We start from the raw sequence: 20,238 nt of genomic DNA, 5'->3' as shown, positions 1-20,238 counted from the left end.
GGACCTCACCTGTGGCCAAAGAGGCTATAACGTTTTCTGTTAATGCTCCAGCAATTGGTTTTCTTGCCTCCTACAAAATTCTGGGATAGATCTTTTCAAGACCCGGGGACTTAACTACCTTAATACTTCTTAAGACGCATAATACTTCTTCCTTTTTAATAGCAACATAGAACATAGAACAATACAGCACAGAACAGGCCCTTCGGCCCACGATGTTGTGCCGAACTTCTAACCTAGATTAAGTACCCATCCATGTACCTATCCAAATGCCGCTTAAAGGTCGCCAATGATTCCGACTCCACCACTCCCACGGGCAGCGCATTCCATGCCCCCACCACTCTCTGGGTAAAGAACCCACCCCTGACATCTCCCCTATACCTTCCACCCTTCACCTTAAATTTATGTCCCCTTGTAACACTCTGGCCTGTCTTAGAAATTTGACACTCCCTTCCCTGAGATCATCCTCCATCAGTTTTATTCCCTTTGATGAATACCAACACAAAGTATTCATTTAGGACCTCAGCTACCTCTCCTGGTTCCACACATAGATTCCATCCTTTGTCCTTGAGTGGGTCAACCCTTTCCCTGGCTACCCTCTTGATTTTTATATTGTGAGACATAATGAGCTTCTCTAGCACCTCCTTTTTTTACTTAAGATCACCAGCATCTGCTGTACCATGCTTTCATTGCTCTGCCAATTACAATGATTTTTGCACATATACACCTCGGTCCCTCTGCTTCTACACCTGCGTTAAAATTGTACATTTCACACTCTGATCCCTCTGCTTTTCCTCCTGACCAAAATGGATCACTTTTTACATGTTTCTATTCACCAATAAATGTAGGTTTAGAAGGTTTATGTTTAGCATCAATGATGATCAGCCATAAGACTATAAACAATAGGAACACGAGTAGATTGTTCCACCCCTTGAACCTGCTTCACCATTCAATCGGAGTCTCACATTCACTTTCCTGCATTTTCTCTGTAAGCTTTGATTCTCCAATGGATCAAGAATCTATCTACCTCAGCCCTAAATATACACAAGAACTCTGCTCCCACAGATCTCTTTGGCAAGGATTTCCAAAGACTCTCAACACTGAGAGAAGAATCTAATCTGAAACTCAGTCTTAAATTGGTGCTACTTAACTGAGGCTATTCCTTCTGGTTCGAGACTTTCCCATGAGGGGAAACATCCTCTCAGCATTTACCCTGTCAGGCCCCTTAAGAATCCTGCAAGTTTCAATGAGATCACCTCTCATACTTCTAAATTCTAATCAGTCAAATCACAGCCCGTTTAACCTTTACTAATAAAACAATCTTCCATAAAGTGGATCATCCTAGTGAACCTTCTCTGAACGGTCTCCAATTAAATAAGGGGGACCAAAACTGTTCACAATACTCCAGATGTGCTCTCACCAGCATCTTGCATAGTTGCTGTAATGCTTCCCTACTCTGATACATCAACACCCTTGAAATAAGGATCAACATTCCCTTAGCTTTCCTCATTATCTGTTGCTCCTGTGTGCTAGCTGTCTGTATTTCTTGCACAGGTACCCAAAAGCCCATTGTATTGCAAATTTCTGCGGCTTTTCTCCATTTAAAAACGTTTTCTTGTTCTCCTTTCCAATTCCAAATGCTCTAATTTTTACTTTGAACCTCTGCTGCAGGACCTTACAAAATATTTTCCGGAAGTCCTTACAGACATCTTCCATAGACATTCCCTTAAGCACCATGCTATGGTTCTCTTCATAATCTCAACTAAGTTTGTCAAAAGTAACCTGACAATCACAAGTACATCCTGTTTCTCTATGATCAATTGAAAACCTCCCAAATACTCAGTTATTCTCTCCAGTAACCTGACCACCAAACTAATAAGTCTGAAGTTACTGGTTTCACCGTCTCTTTTTATTCATGGAGTACCATTTTCCAACCTGAAAACACAATTTCTAGATTGAAAATACTGTAGAAAATTATAACAGCTATATTTACATGATCCTCGTCAAGCTTATTTTAATAAAGAGGGAAAATGAATGTAGGTTTGCTCACTGAGCTGGAAGGTTCGTTTTTACGAACAGCAAGCAAACCTACATCCAGAATCTCAATCTTCTCAAAATTCGCTAACAAAGGGAAAATCCTAGAAATACTCAGAAGATTTGGTAATATTTGTGGAGAGAGAAACAAGATTTCAGGTTTGATGATTCTGAAATGTTGGTTAAATAATTTCTCTTTCAATTTCTCTAAACAGCAGTGTATTTCCAACATTTTTTACATTTATTTCAGGTTTAAAACCTCTGCAGTATGTTAGCATTCGTTCTAATAGTCTGGGTGGAAACCATCAGGTCTTGCAGACTTGTCTATTTTAAGTCTTTTAGCATTTATAAGTTTTATTAAATTATGAGGTTTAATGGGTCCATATTTTAACACTTTCTTGGTACATTTTTAGAACCCTTTGCTTTTGGTTTTGAAATTGAACCATTCTAAATGTTTTTGTTTCAGAAAGTCAATTTTGTGCCACTTGAGATTTTAATTCACTGATATTAAAACCATGAAGTTACAAGTACAGCAAATTAATTTTATAAAGCTAGATCATAAAAAATACAATTTCTGGAACGATAAATATTGTTTTCTATTTTGATAACAGAATATTAAAAGTTAAATTTACATTTGAAAGGCTACTACAAATAAGAAAAATTAAATGATTTACTAACATTTTGGTTAAACACAAGGAAAGGGATAAAGAAGAACAAAGAACAAAGAAAATTTACAGCCCAGGAACAGGCCCTTCGGCCCTCCAAGCCTCAGCCAATCCAAATGTACTGTCTAAACCTGTCGGTCAATTCCTCAGCATCTGCATCCCTCTGCTCCCCACCTACTCATGCATCTGTCCAGACACATCTTAAATGATTTGGAGATGCCGGTGTTGGACTGGGGTGTACAAAGTTAAAAATCACACAACACCAGGTTATAGTCCAACATGTTTAATTGGAAGCACACTAGCTTTCAGAGCGATGCTCCTTCATCACCTGATGAAGGAGCGTCGCTCCGAAAGCTAGTATGCTTCCAATTAAACCTGTTGGACTATAACCTGGTGTTGTGTGATTTTTAACATCTTAAATGAATCTAACCATGCCTGCCTCTACCACCTCTGCTGGCAACGTGTTCCAAATGCCCACCGCTCTCTGTGTGAAATACTTGCTGCGTGTATCCGCCTTAAACTTTCCACCTCTCACCTTGAAAGCATGACCTCTCGTTATTGAATCCTTCACCCTAGAAAAAAGCTTGTCTCTATCCACCCCGTCTATACCCTTCATGATTTTATAAACCTCAATCAGGTCCCCCCTCAATCTCCTTTTTTCTAATGAAAACAAACCTAACCTACTCAACCTCTCCTCATAGCTAGCACCTTCCATACCAGGCAACATCCTCGTCAACCTTCTCTGCACCCTCTCCAAAGCGTCCACATCCTTTTGGTAATGTGGCGCCCAGAACTGTACACAGTATTCTAAATGCAGCCGAACCAATGTCTTGTACAATTTTAACATGACTTGCCAGCTCTTATACTCAATACCCCATCCAATGAAGTAAGCATACTGTATGCCTTCTTGACCACTTTATCCACCTGTGCAGCAATCTTCAGGGTACAATGGACCTGCACTCCCAGATCTCTCTGCCCATCAACTTTTCCCAAGGCTCTTCCATTCATTGTATAATTGGCCCTAGATTTAGACTTGCCTAAATGTATCACCTCACATTTGTCTAGGTGAAAGCCATCTGCCACTTTTCCGCCCAACTCTCCAGTCTATCTATATCCTCCTGTATTCTCTGACAGTCCCTTATGCTTTCTGCCACTCCACCAAACTTTTTGTCATCTGTAAACTTGCTGACCATACCAACAGTGCCCTCTTCCAGATCATTTATGTATATTACAAACAACAGTAGCCCCAGTACTGACCCCTGTGGAATACCACTGGTCACCTTTCTCCATTTCGAGAAACTCCCTTCAACTACTACTCTCTGTCTGCTGTTGCTCAACCAATTCTTTATCCACCTAGCTAGAACACCCTGCACACCATGAGACTTCACTTTCTCCATTAGTCTACAATGGGGAACCTTATCAAACGCCTTACTAAAGTCCATGTATATGACATCAACAGTCCTTCCTTCATCTAACAACTTGGTCACTTCCTCAAAGAACTCTATTAAGTTGGTAAGGCACGATCTCCCCCACACAAAACCATGTTGCCCATCACCGATAAGCTCACTCCTTTCCAAATATAAATAGATCCTATCTCTCAGTACCCTCTCCAGCAACTTCCCCACCACCGGCGTCAGGCTCACTGGCCTGTAGTTACCAGGAATTTCCCTACTACCCTTCTTGTACAGGGGGACAACATGAGCAACGTTCCAGTCCTCTGGCACCTCACCTGTATTTATGGATGCCACAAAGGTATCTGTCAGGGCCCCAGCTATTTCCTCTCTCTCTCTCTTCCCTCAGCAACATGGGATAGAGCCCATCCGGTCCTGGGGATTTGTCCACCTTAAGAACCTCTAGCCTACCCATCACATCTTCCCTACTTATGCCAACATGATCCAGGCTAATCAAACTTCTATCTCTAATCGCAACATTCATCATGTTCCTCTCCTCAGTGAACACTGATGCAAAGTAATCATTCAGAATCTCACCCATTCTCTCAGGTTCGACACACAGCCTTCCTTCATTATCTTTTAGTGGACCAATCCTTTCTCTAGTTACCCACTTGCTTCTTATATAAGAATAAAATGCTTTGGGATTTTCCTTAATTCTGCTAGCTAAAATTATTTCATGATCCCTTTTAGCCCGCTTGATTCCTTGTTTTAGACTTGTGCTACTCTTCCGATATTCCTCCAGGGCTCGTTCTGTTCTTAGCTGCCTAGACGTTATGTACGCTCCCCTTTTCTTCTTGGCTAGTCGTACAATTTCTCCTGTCATCCACAGTTCACGAATCTTGCCCTTCTTATCCTTTGCCTTCAACGGGACATGCCTATCCTGCACTATCTTTAACCTATCTTTGAAACCGCCCACATCTCAAATGTAGACTTCCCTTCAAATAGCTGTGTCCAATCCACATTTCCCAGCTCCAGCCTAATTTTGATATAATTGGCCTTGGCCCAGTTTAGCACTTTTTCCCTTAGGACCACTCTCTTCTTTATCTAGAGAATTATAAAACTTACAGAATTGTGGTCACGGTTCCCAAAGAAATCCCGCACCACAACTTCTACCACTTGTCCTGGCTCATTCTCCAGTACCAGGTCCAATATGGCCCCTTCCCTCGTCGGACTATTGATATACTGCTCTAGAAAACTCTCCTGGACGCTTCATACAAATTCTAATCCATCCAGACCTCTGACACTAAGTGTATCCCAGTCAATGTTGGGAAAATTAAAATCTCCCATCACCACTACCCTATTGCCTCTACATCTATTCATAATCTGTTTACCTATTTGTTCTTCTACCTCACGCTCACTGTTGGGAGGTCTGTAATACAGCCCCCAACAATGTAACTGCACCCTTATTTCTCAGCTCCACCCATAATGCCTCACTACCCAAGACCACCATAGTGTCTTCCTTTAGCACAGCCGTGATATCATCCCTGACAAGCAATGCAACTCCACCCCCTCTTTTACTTCCCTCCCTGTCCTGTCTGAAGCGCCTATATCCTGGAACATTTAGTTGCCAATCATCATGCCCTTCAACCAAGTCTCTGTGATGGCAATAATGTCATACTCCCAGGCATCAATTAGATTAGATTAAATTACTTACAGTGTGGAAACAGGCCCTTCGACCCAACAAGTCCACACCGCCCCGCCGAAGCGCAACCCACCCATACCCCTACGTTTACCCCTTACCTAACACTATGGGCAATTTAGCACGGCCAATTCACCTGACCTGCTCATCTTTGGACTGTGGGAGGAAACCGGAGCACCCGGAGGAAACCCACGCAGACACGGGGAGAACGTCCAAACTCCACACAGTTAGTCGCCTGAGGCGGGAATTAAACCCGGGTCTCTGGCGCTGTGAGGCAGCAGTGCTAACCACTGTGCCATTATGCCACCCAATCCAAGCCCTAAGTTCATCTACCTTACACACTATACTCCTTGCATTAAAGTAGTGCACTTCAGGCCACCAGTTCTTTTGTGTTCACCTGCTCGCTGCCTATTCTTCCCTTTATTAATGCTATCTTCATTATTCTTACAGTCTGCAGTCTTCACCTCGCTGCCTACTTGTTTTCTCTTCTGGTTCCCAGTCCCCTGCCACGTTAGTTTAAAACTTCCCCAACAGCAGTAGCAAAAACTCCCCCAAGGACATTGGTTCCGGTGGTTTAGATGTAGACCGTCCCTTTTGTAATAGTCCCACCTTCCCTAGAACCGGTCCCAATGTCCAACAATGCTATAACATTAAGGCAATTTTCATACAAATGGTATATTGATTTGCAACAAGTATCATTTGAGACTCAGTGAAAAGGCATTGATCATCACTACAAAGGCAGGAGAATGTGATGTTGAGATGGGAACAAGTAATTGATACTTCACAAAATGTCCACCAACAGCACTGTCTGATCAGTAATATGGCACAGAGTGGTAACGGATGGCTTAGTTATAATACAGATTGGCCCTTTTCTGGCATATTTCTGGGAAATTGTTTTTGATCTGGCACAACTTTACAAGTAAAATAAAACAAAGAACTGCAGATGCTAGAGATCTGAAACAAAAACAGAAATTGCTGGCAAAACTCAGCAGGTCTGGCAGCATTGTTGGGGAAAGAAAGCAGAATTAACATTTCAAATCCAATGACTCTTCATCAGTTCTGAAGAAAGCTATCAGAATGTTAAAGTTCACAAGTCCAAGTCCTGACCAAAGTATATCATTTCATTGACTAGGAGACAGTAAGGACTGCAGATGCTGGAAGTCAGAGTGAATGGACAGGAAGTTGCAGAAGCTATAGTTTTATTGCACTGAATTCAACTTGGTCAACCAGGCAAAAGTGAGAAATTAAAGTACAAAAATGAACCTGCCTGATTCCAAGTGGTAGATGTGCTAAGCTATGAGGAAATAAATTGACTTTCAGTTAGGATAGTGGAAATAAATGCTCTGAAATAATTGAAGAGCAATTGGATTGTGCATTCGGAGCAACTTAGTCTTTTCAGATGGACGAATCATAATGAACTGTGTAGTCTTCCTTGTCCACAATAATCACATGAAGATACTGAGAAACTGGATAACTTTTGAAACATTCAAAGTTGATCTATACAAGTAGAATAGTTGAACAGGTTGTAAAGGTCATTGCAAATTACTCTGAAAAAAAACTAAACATAAAGTCAAACATTCAATAGGTCATCATTAATAACATTTTCTGTTTCTTTTGATGAGTCCTACATCACTACAGAGAAAATAGAACTTTAATCAGTATTTTCCAAACAAACCTGGCAGTCAACAAAAAAAATCACTGAAATTTACTGTTCTGACAACATTTTACATATCTCCTTGAAATTATAATTTTATAAATATGAAATAGTTTGATATCTTCTGGCCTATTTCCTCAAATGAAGCTTGCATGCAAATCATGACCTTTACTCATACTTCTTGGAACTCGATCTGAAACAATGTCAAAATTTTTGATGACGCTAAATAATTGAATTCACTGATCAACTTACTGGAATGTGTACGCAGGTGACCTGACAGAGCGTCTCTGCGTCGACAGGCGTAATTACAAAGGTGACATTTGAACGGCTTCTCACCAGTATGAAGCTTTATGTGGCGCAAAAGATTGCCTTTCTGAGTAAAGGATGCTCCACACTGATTACAATGAAATGGCCGCTCACCTGCAAAAGCAAGAGATTGAAGAAACAATTAATAATTTAAGCAGTTCATCCATATCGCATACAAAAGCATTCATGTAATTTTGGCGAGAAGGGGGTTGGTATGGTGAGGAACAGATTGTTCTAGAGCGTATCACAAGATCACAGTACCCCCTTGTGCTAAAGTCTTTCATGAAAAACAAAGTTAAAAATCACACAACACCAGGTTATAGTCCAACAGGTTTATTTGGAAGCGCTAGCTTTTGGAGCGCTGTACAACAACCTGATGAAGAAGCAGCGCTCCGAAAACTCATGCTTCCTATAAACCTATTGAACTGTAACCTGGTGTTGCATGATTTTTAATTTTGTCCACCCCAGTCCAACACTGGCTCCTGCAAATCATGAAAAACAAAGAAAACTCAAAAATGTGAGAGAAATAGTTGCTGGCCAGCTACTAAAGGTAGTTTCAGCAGTTGCTCCTGCTGGAAGTGCACCTTCTATGATTTCCCACCTGTCCACTGTTAAAACACAATGAACGTGTGCCTGAGCACCTGACACATCTGTGACATGCTATGTGAATGTTAAACATGAATCCTCTATTAAAATTTAAAGTGATGGTCAGGAACATGTATTTGGCACTGAACAACTTGAACTATATTGCATGTACAAATTAGGAGTAGGCTATTCTGGCTGTCAAGCCTGTTCCGTCACTCTATTCTCTTAGCTGATCTGCTATGTTCCAAGTTCCACATTCCCATCCATTCCAGACAACCTTCAAGTCCCCTGGCTAACAGGAATCTCTCTCTCTGCTTTAAAAGTACTCAATAATTCTTCCTCCAGGAAGGAGGGAAAGGAGTTCCAAAGTCTCACAACCCGCTGAGAAAACATTTCCACTTATGTCTGTAATTGAAGCTTGACCCCTAATTTTTAGGCATCGCTCCCAGTAAATCAGGATTCCTGAAGAAGGGCTCATGCCTGAAACGTCGATTCTCCTGCTCCTTGGATGCTGCCTGACCTGCTGCGCTTTTCCAGCAACACATTTTCAGCTCTGATCTCCAGCATCTGCAGTCCTCACTTTCTCCTTAAATTCCAGTGGAAACAAGTCCAGCCTGTTGAATCTTTCCTCATATGACAACCCACTCATTCCAGGTATTAATCCAGTGAACCTCCTTGGAACCACCTCAATTCATTACAACCTTCCTTAAACAGAGACCAAAATTGTGCACAGTATTTAAAGATGTGACCTCACCACTGCAGTGTATAATTGAAGCAAATGAACTTGAATTGCTGAATGTAGCTTCCAGCTAGGACTTTATGCTGACTTCCTCAATCTATTCCATAAAGGAATGAATGTCTCATGAGGCTCACATTAATGTTGAGTAACATGCATCATTTCAGTAAAGTCTAACTTTTCAAATTTTAATGGTGTTTTAAAGTGAGATCCAACTTGTTGGAAGATAAGAAACAAAACAATAGCCACAATTTTCCAGGGCTCTTGAAAAATCCCTAGAATCCCAAGGATAAATTTTGAGCACTCCAATGATCCTAAAAATTAGTAATGGTGCTTTACAAATTGCAAACAGCCTTGTTCAATGTGACTACTTTTCACTACTCACAGCTAGATGGCAGAATTCTGAACATCTGTAACAACGATTTTTATGACTAAGTTACCTCAGAGCCTGGGTTTACCTCCAACTCAACTCAAATTACATGTGCCAAAGGTAATACCCAACAGTACAAGGAATTTTAAACAGCATGTTCTGAGAAAGTACTGGGGAAAGTGATTAACATCAGTATACAAATAAATCTCACAAATGTTTTTCCTTTTCTGACAGAAACTTCCAAACCTTATGCAGCTGAACAACCAAAATAAGGTATTGTTGTAAATAACAAATCAATTCATTCAGAAAGAAAAGTGCTATGCACTGTCTAAGAGTATGCCTGATAGAGACATATTTAATTTCGGCAGTCAAAAAAGAACTGGATTATTATAGTCATAAAGATCTACCACAGAAAACAGCCCTTCAGTCATTACTTCCACGCAGGTTGAAAATAACCCTTAATCCCATTTTCCAACACTTGGTCCATAGCCATATATGGCAACTGAACATCTAAATATTTCTTCAATGTTATGAGAGATTCAATCTTACAAGCAGCAACTTCCAGATTCCACCACCCTCTCGGTGAAAATGTTTTTCTTTTCATCTCCTCTAAACCTTCTGTCCCTTACCTTAAATTAATGCACCCACCGCCCCCCTCAAAACCCAGTCATGACCCTCCATCAAGGGGAAACGTTTCTTCCCGAACATACTACCTTTGCACGAGATAATTTTATACATCTTGATTATGTTTCCTCTAAGGAAAACATCCCTAGTCTGTCCAATCTTTCTTCATAACCAAAACTGTCCAGTCTAGATGACATCCTGGTAAATCTCCTCTGACCTTGTCCAGAGCTATCACATAATGTCAATTCCAGAAGTGCACACAATACTCTAGCTGTGGCTTAACCAATGTTTTATATAGTTCAACCATAACATTCCTGTTGTTTAACTCTGTGCCTTGGCTAATAAAGGCAAAAATCGCATATATCTTCAGAACCGCTTTATCTACCTGTCCTGATGCTTTAAGGGACTGGTTTACATGTACACCAAGGTCCTCTGGTCTTTGGAACTTCCCAGGGTCCTAATGTTCATCATGCATTCCTTTGCCTTGTTTGTCCTGCACAGGTGCACCACCTCACAGTTATCCAAATTGAATTCCATTTGTCATTGATCAGCCTATCTGACCAGTCCATGTATACCCTCTTGTAGCCTAAGGCTTTCCTCTGCACATTTACCATCACACCAATTTTGGTAGGGAATGGTATTGGATGAATTACACCTTTGGAGGGCCAGTACAGAGACCACAGTTCAAAATGCATTCTTCTATGTTGTAACCATTCTGTAAACCTATAGTCAGCTATATAGAAAGAGATGTGAGCTACAGATTCTGGTTCCTTAGAGTCCACATCTGAAAATTTGAAATATCAGTTGGTTTTTCCAATATTTCAATCACATTACTTTCTTTGCTAAGCTTCATTTAATATTATTGTAGAATGTATTGACAATTTTTGGAACTATTATCAAATACTGAATAGATTCAGTGTTGCTTAAGCTTCAGTTTAAGTTCTCCTGTAAATGTCGACTGGATTGTTAGGAAATTGGATGATTTGCACTTTTAAGTTTCTAGAAATGAACAAATCTTCCAATTTGTATAAATGTAAGGGGAAAATGAAGTTCACATTCTGTTGCAACACAGTCTCATTGGACACTCACATGACATCACTAAGCATATCTCCTATTGGCCAATTGTGCACATGGTACGCGCAACAAACACTGGCCAATGAATGAGTACCTGATTACTTGTCAATAGTGACAAGGACACCAGTAAAGAATACATATTCCATTGGAGGATTGTTCAAACATTATCTTTTAATATGCATCTATCATGGAACAGTACTTATAAGAGTGCATGTTTCACTAGCCATTGAGCACTGTCATCAGGAAATTCAACTTTGACTAAAAATTAGGATACGTCACTGTAAACAGTAAAGTTGCTCTAGTCCTACCAGGCCATAGCGCTGCTGTCTCATTAGAGAGACACAAATGATCGTGGTTTAACCTGACAGTCATTATGTCTCAGGTGAGCAAAAAGGGTGTCAAGGAGAATCCTTCATGGTTACCATAGCTGGTGTGGGAACTGAACCCAAGCTGTTAGCATCACTCTACATCATAAACTGAGCTAACCAATGCTGCTAAGTAGAGGTTAAAACAGTACAATATTGTACTGACAATGCCTATAGAGAATGCGAAGCTCAAACTCTCTCCCTCACCCCACCCTCAGCATTTAAGCATTCGTAAAACATATTACAAGTTAAAAAGCCCTGTATTCAAGAGATAAAACAATTATATATTAACTAAAATAGCACTGAAGTGTGATATTTGTTTAAATGTTATGCATTTAAATTGGTTCCACTGTAAAATGCATGGATTATTGTCTTGTACTGTAAATTTAGTAACACCAATTACCAGTGTGGCTTCGCTTGTGTACCATGAGGACATTTGGCCCAACACATGACAGTCCACAGATATCACATGTCAGTTTTCCATTAGATGCTCTAATACCATCGGCTGAAGTTGGTCGATTGTTGAAATGATCCCCGTCATAGTTTTCATTTTCCAGCAGGTTGCTGTTGGTTCCTCCAAACTCTTCAGCATGACACCCTTCCTCCCTTACAGCAAGAGCTTGTTCACTTTCATCATAATCAGGTCTTACTGCATCTGCTGTACAACATACAATAACATAACTGTTAGTTTAATCTTAGAGAATAATATTGTGTCAAAATATACTTAATCCTTTTTAATAATATTAATTTTTCAATAAAAAACTTAAAACCGTCATAAAACAATTAAATTAGTAATAATTACTCCATTTACTTAAGACAAAATGTAACTGAGGGGGTGAAGAAGGATACAGGTAGGCATAAAAACTTGGTGAAGAATGTGTTCACAAGAAAATTCAAGCTTGTAACAAGGAAAATATTGAGAAGGTATCATAAGCTATCCATTTTGCTGTGTGCCTCAAAAACCTGGGTAATAAGTAAACAGCTAAGGAAAAAATAGAGGCCTTTGAAATATGGCTGCTAAGATGTAGATTCTAGCTACAGACCATAAGATAAACAAAGAGTCACATGAAAAGTAAATGTCAGTGGTTGGGTCATTTGAACAGAGCTACAGAGATCCCTGCTCTCAAGGGCAATGTGGAGGACAGCAGAAAGAGTGGTCAACCGAGACTTAGGGGCATCACAAAGTGGTGCAGATGAGCTACAGAGGATGCGTAGGACAAACAGCAAATCCTCTGGTAGAAGAGTACCCTTTAACAATTACAATAAAACTGATTCAGCCTGTAATCTGAGCCATTGTGATTTTACGATATCCAGCAGGTGAAAGGTAGACTGGAAAAATGTAAGCAGTAAATTAGTATTCTGAATATTCATCTTAATTTCAATTAAGCAAACAGTCCTAAAGAGGACTTTGTTCTGCAATGAATTTAGACTATGGTATTTCACTTCTTGTTTGTGAATTCCAATCATGCCTAGTTGGTTGAATTAAAGTTTCCACCATCTGCTAACCTGAACAGGACAATGACTAATTTAACATCACATTCTCAATCCAATTCTATTGTATGAACATCTTCACAAGGATGTCAGAAAACAATCATTAGTCATTCCAACTGGTTATAAACATAAGTGCAACTAAGTGACATATAAAAGGACAGGCTGGTCAACACAATAATGCAGTGCACATTCAATGGTGCACACTCCCAAGGCAACAGAGGACAATGCTCAACTTCTCCACATGGAATTACTCACTTCAGCTGTGTTGCTGTGTGATTATCCTGAATGAAGACCAAGGTGAAACTACATCAGTCAATTCCTAGTGGCTCGTTAAGGAATCTTGGCCGTTTTCTGGAGCAATGTCAGTGCAAACCTGGGCGTGTGCAGTCACCCAGCAACTTGTTCTCTTTCTAGATTAGAGTGGTGCTGGAAAAGCACAGCAGTTCAGGCAGCCTCCAAGGAGCAGGAAAATCGACGTTTCGGGCAAAAGCCCTTCATCAGGAATAGAGGCAGAGTGCCTGCAGGGTGGAGAGGTATCTCATTTATCTCTCCACCCTGCAGGCACTCTGCCTGTATTCCTGATGAAGGGCTTTTGCCCGAAACGTCGATTTTCCTGCTCCTCGGAGGCTGCCTGAACTGCTGTGCTTTTCCAGCACCACTCTAATCTAGAATCTAGTTTCCAGCATCTGCAGTCCTTGTTTTTACCAACTTGTTCTCTTTGTCAGAATTAATGCAAGACCCATGAAGAACAAGAACACAGTCGTAATATCTTAAGAAGTTAAGAGACTGACAGGCAAACTTAATTATGCACTGAATAAATTATGTTTTTAAGGAAGGTCCCGAAAGTGACCTAGGTTTTCTTCAATTGAGTTTGTAAAAATTAATTGTAGCTCATACTCCTGATTTGTCTCATCTCCCATGCCAGAATTGTGGGCAGCACGGTGGCACAGTGGTTAGCACTGCTGCCTCACAATTCTCGCCTCAGGCAACTGTCTGTGAGGAGTTTGCACATTCTCCCCGTGTCTGTGTGGGTTTTCTCCGGGTGCTCCAGTTTTCTCCCACAGTCCAAAACGTGCACGTTAGGTGAGTTGGCCATGCTAAATTGCCTGCAATGTTAGGTGAAGGGGTAAATGTAGGGGAATGAGTCTGGGTGGGTTGCTCTTCGGAGAGTCAGTGTGGACTTGTTGGGCCGAAGGGCCTGTTTCCACACTAAGTAATCTAAACTAATCTAAACATGAACATTCAGTGTTGACAAGTTAGAGTTTAGCTGCAATTCCTTCTACCTTTCTTTCCCTCAAACAACTCTGGTCCAAAATCTCCTGACAATGTAAAGACCTCTGTATTTCTAAAGGTCATTTTGGTAAGGTGACCCAGAATGTGCAGCACCTGTGGAATGTGCTGAGGAATACAGAGTAGCAAAGGGCAGAATATTGGCATTAAAAATGCCCAAGATAAAGTAGGGTATTATAAAATATTGCAAAGGAGCAGGCTACAATATCAATGTTATATTAGTCATACTGGACTTGAAACATCAACTCTGTTTCTCTCTCTCCACATATGCTGCCAGATCTGCTGAGCTTTTCCAGCACTTTCTGCTTTTATTTCCAATTTACAGCCTCTACAGTATTTTGCTTTTATTTTAGGATATTATAAAATGCTAACAAATCTCTCAAGACTAAGTACACAGACAATTAAAATAAATAGTGTACTCTTCAGAATGTCTCTGTTTCTGATCCACTCTAATTCTTGCATTTATATAGAGCTTTTAATATAGCAAATGTTCCTAAGCATTTCAAACACTGAGTTTTGTAAGGAGATATCAGGGTAGGTGACCAACAGCTTGACCTAAAATGTTGGCTTTATGGAGCTTCTTTAAGGAGGTAAAAGAAGAAAAGGGGAGAAGTCGAGGGAGTAAATTCTAGAGTTTATGGTCCAGGCAGCTGAGGGGGTTTCACTAATGCAGGTGCATTTAAGACCAGGGATGCTGAAAAGGTCAGAATTGGAACAATTTTAAAAAAAACTTTTAAGCCTAATTTTCTAATCAACCTGTTCAGAGATGTTATGACAGCAGGGGAGACTGGAACCCAGGTCTCCCAATCTAGGGGTTGGGACACTATCATTGTGCCAGAAGAGGGCCCTTGGAACAATTCAGAGATCAGAGGTACACATTTGAAGGTAGCTAATTAGAGAACAGGTTTAGTATAATTTCAGAAGCATTTGGATTGGGGTCACCTCTAAAGGTTTCATCCGAAAGGGTAAGTCTTGACAGGTGAGCTCGCTCAAAGCCATGGTCTGCTCCCTTTGCACTGTGGGGCAAGCTGGGTACATTTCCAGAGCCCAGGGCCATAAGACCATGAGACATAGGAGTGGAAGTAAGGCCATTCAGCCATCGAGTCCACTCCGCCATTCAGTCATGGGCTGATGGGCATTTCAACTCCACTGATCTGCACCCTCCCGTAACCCTTCAATCCTTGCAAGATCAACAACTTATCAATCTCTACCTTGAAGACATTTAATGTCCCGGCCTCCACTGAGCTCCATGGCAATGAATTCCACAGGCCCACTACTCTCTGGCTGAAGAAATGTCTCCTAATTTCCTTATTCTAAATTGACCCTCACGGTCCTAGTCTCCCCACCTAATGGAAACAAATTCCCAGCGTCCACTCTTTCTAAGCCATGCATTATCTTGCAAGTTTCTATTAGACCTCCCCTCAACCTTCTAAACTCTAATGAATACAATCCCAGGTTCCTCAGCCATTCATTGTATGTTAGGCCTACCATTCCAGGGATCATCTGTGTGAATCTCCATTGGACAGGCTCCAGTGCCAATATGTCCTTCTTGAGGTGTGGGGCCCAAGAGTGGACTCAGTCTTCTAAATGGGATCTAACTAGAGCTTTATAAAGTCTCAGTAGCACATCACTGCTTTTATATTCCAACCCTCTTGAGATAAATGATAACATTACATCTGCTTTCTTAACCATGGACTCAACCTGCAAGTCAACCTTTAGAGAATCCTGGACTAGCACTCCCAGATCCCTTTGTACTTTGGCTTTAGGAATTTTCTCACTGTTTAGAAAATAGTCCATGCCTGTATTCTTTTTTACAAAGCGTAAGACCTCGCGCTTGCTCATGTTGAATTTCATCAGCCATAAAGTCATAGAGATGTACAGCACAGAAACAGACCATTCATACCAACTTGTCCATGCCGACCAGATATCCCAGCCCAATCTAGTCCTACCAGCCAGCACCCGGCCCATATCCCTCCCAACCCTTCCTGTTCATATACCCATCCAAATGCCTTTTAAATGTTGCAATTGTACCAGCCTCCACCACTTCTTCTGGCAGCTCATTCCATACACGTACCACCCTCAGGGTGAAAACATTGCCCCTGAGGTCTCTTTTATATCTTTCCCCTCTCACCCTAAACCTATGCCCTCTAGTTCTAGTCTCCCCCACCCTAGGGAAAAGACCTTGTCTATTTACCCCATCCATGCCCCTCATGATTTTGTAAACCTCTATAAGGTCACCCACTAGCCTATTTAACCTCTCCTTATAGCTCAAATCCTCCAACCCTGGCAACTTCCTTGTAAATCTTTGCTGAACCCTTTCAAGTTTCACAACATCTTTCTGATAGGAAGGAGACCAGAAATGCACGCAAAATTCGAACAGTGGTCTATTCAATGACCTGTACAGCTGCAACATGACCTCCCAACTCCTGTACTCAGTAGTCTGACCAATAAAGGAAAGCATACTAAACGTCTTCTTTATTATCCTAACTATCTGCGACTCCACTTTCAAGGAGCTATGAAGCTGCACTCCAAGGTCTCTTTGTTCAGCAACACTCCCGAGGACCTTAAGTGTAGAAGTCCTGCCATTTCCTGGACCACTCTCTTAAACTGTCTAAATCTTTCTGCAGCCTCCCCCACCCCCTTCCTCAGAACTACCAGCCTGTCTGCCTAACTTCGTATCATTGGCAAACTTTGCCAGAATGCACCCAATCCCTTCATCCAGATCCTATAGGGCAGCACTTATACAGGAAGTGTCTCGAGTTGCCATTCCTGGAGTCTGGGTTTCAGAGGTGGAACAGTGACTGCGGACATGGTACAGCAACCACGAAACTGAGAACACTACAGAAAGTACATGCACAGAGGTGGTCACACTGCAGGCGAAGATTCCACAGGCAGAAAGGGAATGGATGACCAATGGACAGAGTAGGACAACTAGGCAGGCATGGCAAGACACCCCTGTGGATATTCCCCTGCAAAACAGATAAACCACTTTGGATACTGTTGATAGGCGTAGATTCTCAGGGGAAACCAGGAACAGTCAAATTTGCTGCAACACTATTGGCTCTGCTGCACATGAGTAAAAAGTGTGGGATTGCAATAGTTATTGGGAATTCAATTGTAAGGGGAATAGATAGGCATTTCTGTGTTTCAGGATGATATGTTTCCTCCCTGTCTCAGGGTATCTACAGGACATTCTAGAGGGAGGGGGGAGGGTGAGCAGCCAATGAATAGGCAGAAAAGAGGGATGAGGTTCTAAAAGTAAAATATAGGGAGTTAGGAAGCACATTAAAAATTAGTACCTCAAAGTTTGTGATCTCAGGATTATTACCAGGGACACATGCTAGTCAGCAGAAATAGCAGAATATATCAGATGAGTGTGTGGCTGAAATGATGGGGAGTGTTTCAAATTCCTGAGGCATTGGGATTGGTTCTGGGGGAGGTAGGACCAGCGCAAACAGGATGAGTTATACCTGGGCAGGGGACTTATATTCCAGGGCAAGTATTTGCTATTTTAGTCGTGGCAGGTTTAAATTAGAACAGCAAGGGTATAGGAATCTAAGCAGGGTGACAATGGAAAGAGAAATAAGGAAAGCAACAAAAGAAATAACAGGAAAATGCACAAGCATATACAGGATAATCAAGGGCAAGTGCCAATAGGACCACAGTACAAAAGAAATGTTAGAATGATTAAAAATGGCAGAAAGTCAAACCTAAAGACTTTGCATCATGATGCACAAAATATTTGGAATAAGGTAGAAAAGCTGATGGCACAAATCAAGGTACCTGGATAGGATCTCATCACCATTATGGATACATGGTTACAACATGATCAAAACTGGGAACTTAAAAATCCAGGGTTATTTGGCCTTTCAGAAAGAAGAGAGGGAAGGAAAAGCAGGTGGAGTCGCACTGTTAATAAGAGATGAAACTGGGACAGTTGTGAATGCTGATCTAGGAGTGGATGGTGTAGAGTCCATCTGAGTGGACAGCAAAGGAAATAAGACAGTGGAAGAAATAGTGTACAGAGCTCCAAACAGTTGCCACACTGTTGGAAAGGCCATATATCATTATATAATAGGAGCATGTAAAAAGAATAGAGCAATAACTATTGGGGACTTTAATCTTCATATTGTAGGTCAATTAAGTTGGAAAGGGTAGCGATGACAGTGAATTCATAGTGTGTATTGGGGATAGTTTCCCACAGCAATGTTGATGGAGCTAACTAGGAAACAGGCTTTCCTAGATCTGTTAATGGGTATAGGCAGTACAAATGACCTCAGAGGAAAAGATGTGAGGAAGTAGTGACCGTAACATGACAGACTTTAATATTCAGTTTGAGTGTGAGAAACTTGGATCAGAAACAATTGTGTTTAACTTAAATGAAATGAACAATGAAATAAGAAAAGGAGTTAACTCAAGAGGACTGGACAGGTAGAATACCAGGAAAGGCAGTAAGCAAGTAGAGACAGACATTTAAGGAGGTAATACTTGACTCTCAGCAAAAACATATCACAGCAAGTTGGAAAGATTCTAAGAGAGGGATAAACCAACATGGTTAATTAAGGAAGTTAAGGAGAATATAAAGTTGAAAGCAAAAGCATATAAACAGGTAAGTTAGAGATAGCCCCAAAGACTGGGATAACTTCAGAATCCAGTAAAGAAGAACTAAAAAGATAATAAAAATGGAGAAAATAAACTATGAGGTCAAACTGGCTAGGCATATAAAAACTGACAATAAGAGCTCCTTTAAATATATAAAATGGAAGGAAGAGGTCAAAATGAACGTAAGTTCCTTAGAAAATGAAGCTGGGAGATAGTTTTATGGAACAAGGAAATGGCAGAGTTTGACCATCCCATTAATACTAAAGAATATGGGAGAGAATAGAGTATTGGCTAAAGGGCAAGAAACGGCAAGTGTGATAAGGGTTTCTTTTTCAGCTTGGTAATGAGCAAGGTTCCACAGAAATCAGTGCTGGAACTGCGACTGTTTAAAATATATATGAAACACTTGGAGAAAGGAAGCAAATGTACTGTTGCCAAATTTGTAGATGACACATAAATAGGTGGAAAAGCAATTGTGAAATTTACAGACAGATAATACACTGGGCAAAAAGTTGGCAAATGAATTCTAATGTGGGAAATTGTAAAGTTGTTCATTTTGGATGGAAGAATAGAGTCTTAATTAAATGGAGAAAAACTGCAGAAAGCTGCAAAGGGACTTGAGGACACATCTGCATGAAACACAGAAAGCTAGCACAACAGATAATCAGGAAGGCAAATGGAATGTTGGCCTTTATTTCAAGGGGGTTGGAGTGTAAGAATGGGGAACTCTTACAGCAACTGAACTGGTGAGACCACATCTGGAGTACTGTGAGCTGTTTTGGTCCCCCTATTTAAGGAATGAGATCATTTCATTGGAGGAAATTGAAAGAAGGTTTGCTAGGAAGATCCCTCGGTTGGAGGGATCGTCTTATGAGCAAAGGTTGAACAAGTTGGGACTCTATTCACTGGAGTTTACAAGAATGAGAGGTGATCTCATTGAAACATATGGGATTCTTAAGGAGCTTAACAGGGTAAATGCTGAGCGGATGTTTCCTTTCATGGAAGAATCTAGAACGGACAGCACAGTCTCAGGATAAAGAGGTACCAATTTAAGACCGAGGTGAAGAGAATTTTCTTCTCTGAAGGTTACTGTCTTTCAAACTTACTGCCATAGCTGTGGGGGAAGTGTTCTTGTGTTTATTTAAAGCTGAGATTGACTGAATCCACAATTGATCAAGAATCTAAGTTCACAAGGAAAACGCAAGAAAGTGGGCATGAAAAAATGCTGAATCAACTATGGTCATGCTTAATGATAGAGCAGCCTTAAGAGGCCAAATAGCCTGCCGTGTTCCTACTTCTTATGATCTTATTAGTGTACAGCTGGAAAATTTTAAAGAGGGGGAACATGGCCATAA

General features: G+C 40.9%; 1 protein-coding gene across 3 annotated transcripts in view; it reads right to left on the bottom strand.

Annotated features, from left to right (window-relative positions):
• The window catches only part of LOC122539702 (zinc finger protein Aiolos-like), a 228,060-nt gene that overhangs the window by 83,821 nt on the left and 124,001 nt on the right, over nt 1-20,238 (bottom strand). For 2 of the 3 annotated variants that reach the window (XM_043674701.2, XM_087977701.1), the window contains exons 4-5: nt 11,904-12,158; nt 7,693-7,860 (exon numbers count right to left, since the gene is read on the bottom strand). In XM_043674701.2, the coding sequence (XP_043530636.1) occupies nt 7,693-7,860; nt 11,904-12,158 (423 nt within the window). The remainder of the gene's footprint in view (nt 1-7,692; nt 7,861-11,903; nt 12,159-20,238) is intronic. The other variant, XM_043674703.2, reaches the window with a different exon arrangement.

The sequence above is a fragment of the Chiloscyllium plagiosum genome, unplaced genomic scaffold (assembly GCF_037043375.1).
Source record: "Chiloscyllium plagiosum isolate Xiang-an unplaced genomic scaffold, Cpla_swu_hap1 HiC_scaffold_32, whole genome shotgun sequence".
NCBI lineage: Eukaryota > Metazoa > Chordata > Chondrichthyes > Orectolobiformes > Hemiscylliidae > Chiloscyllium > Chiloscyllium plagiosum.
The sequence above is the reverse complement of the archived record's forward strand: the minus strand, read 5'-3'. Positions and strand labels throughout refer to the sequence as shown.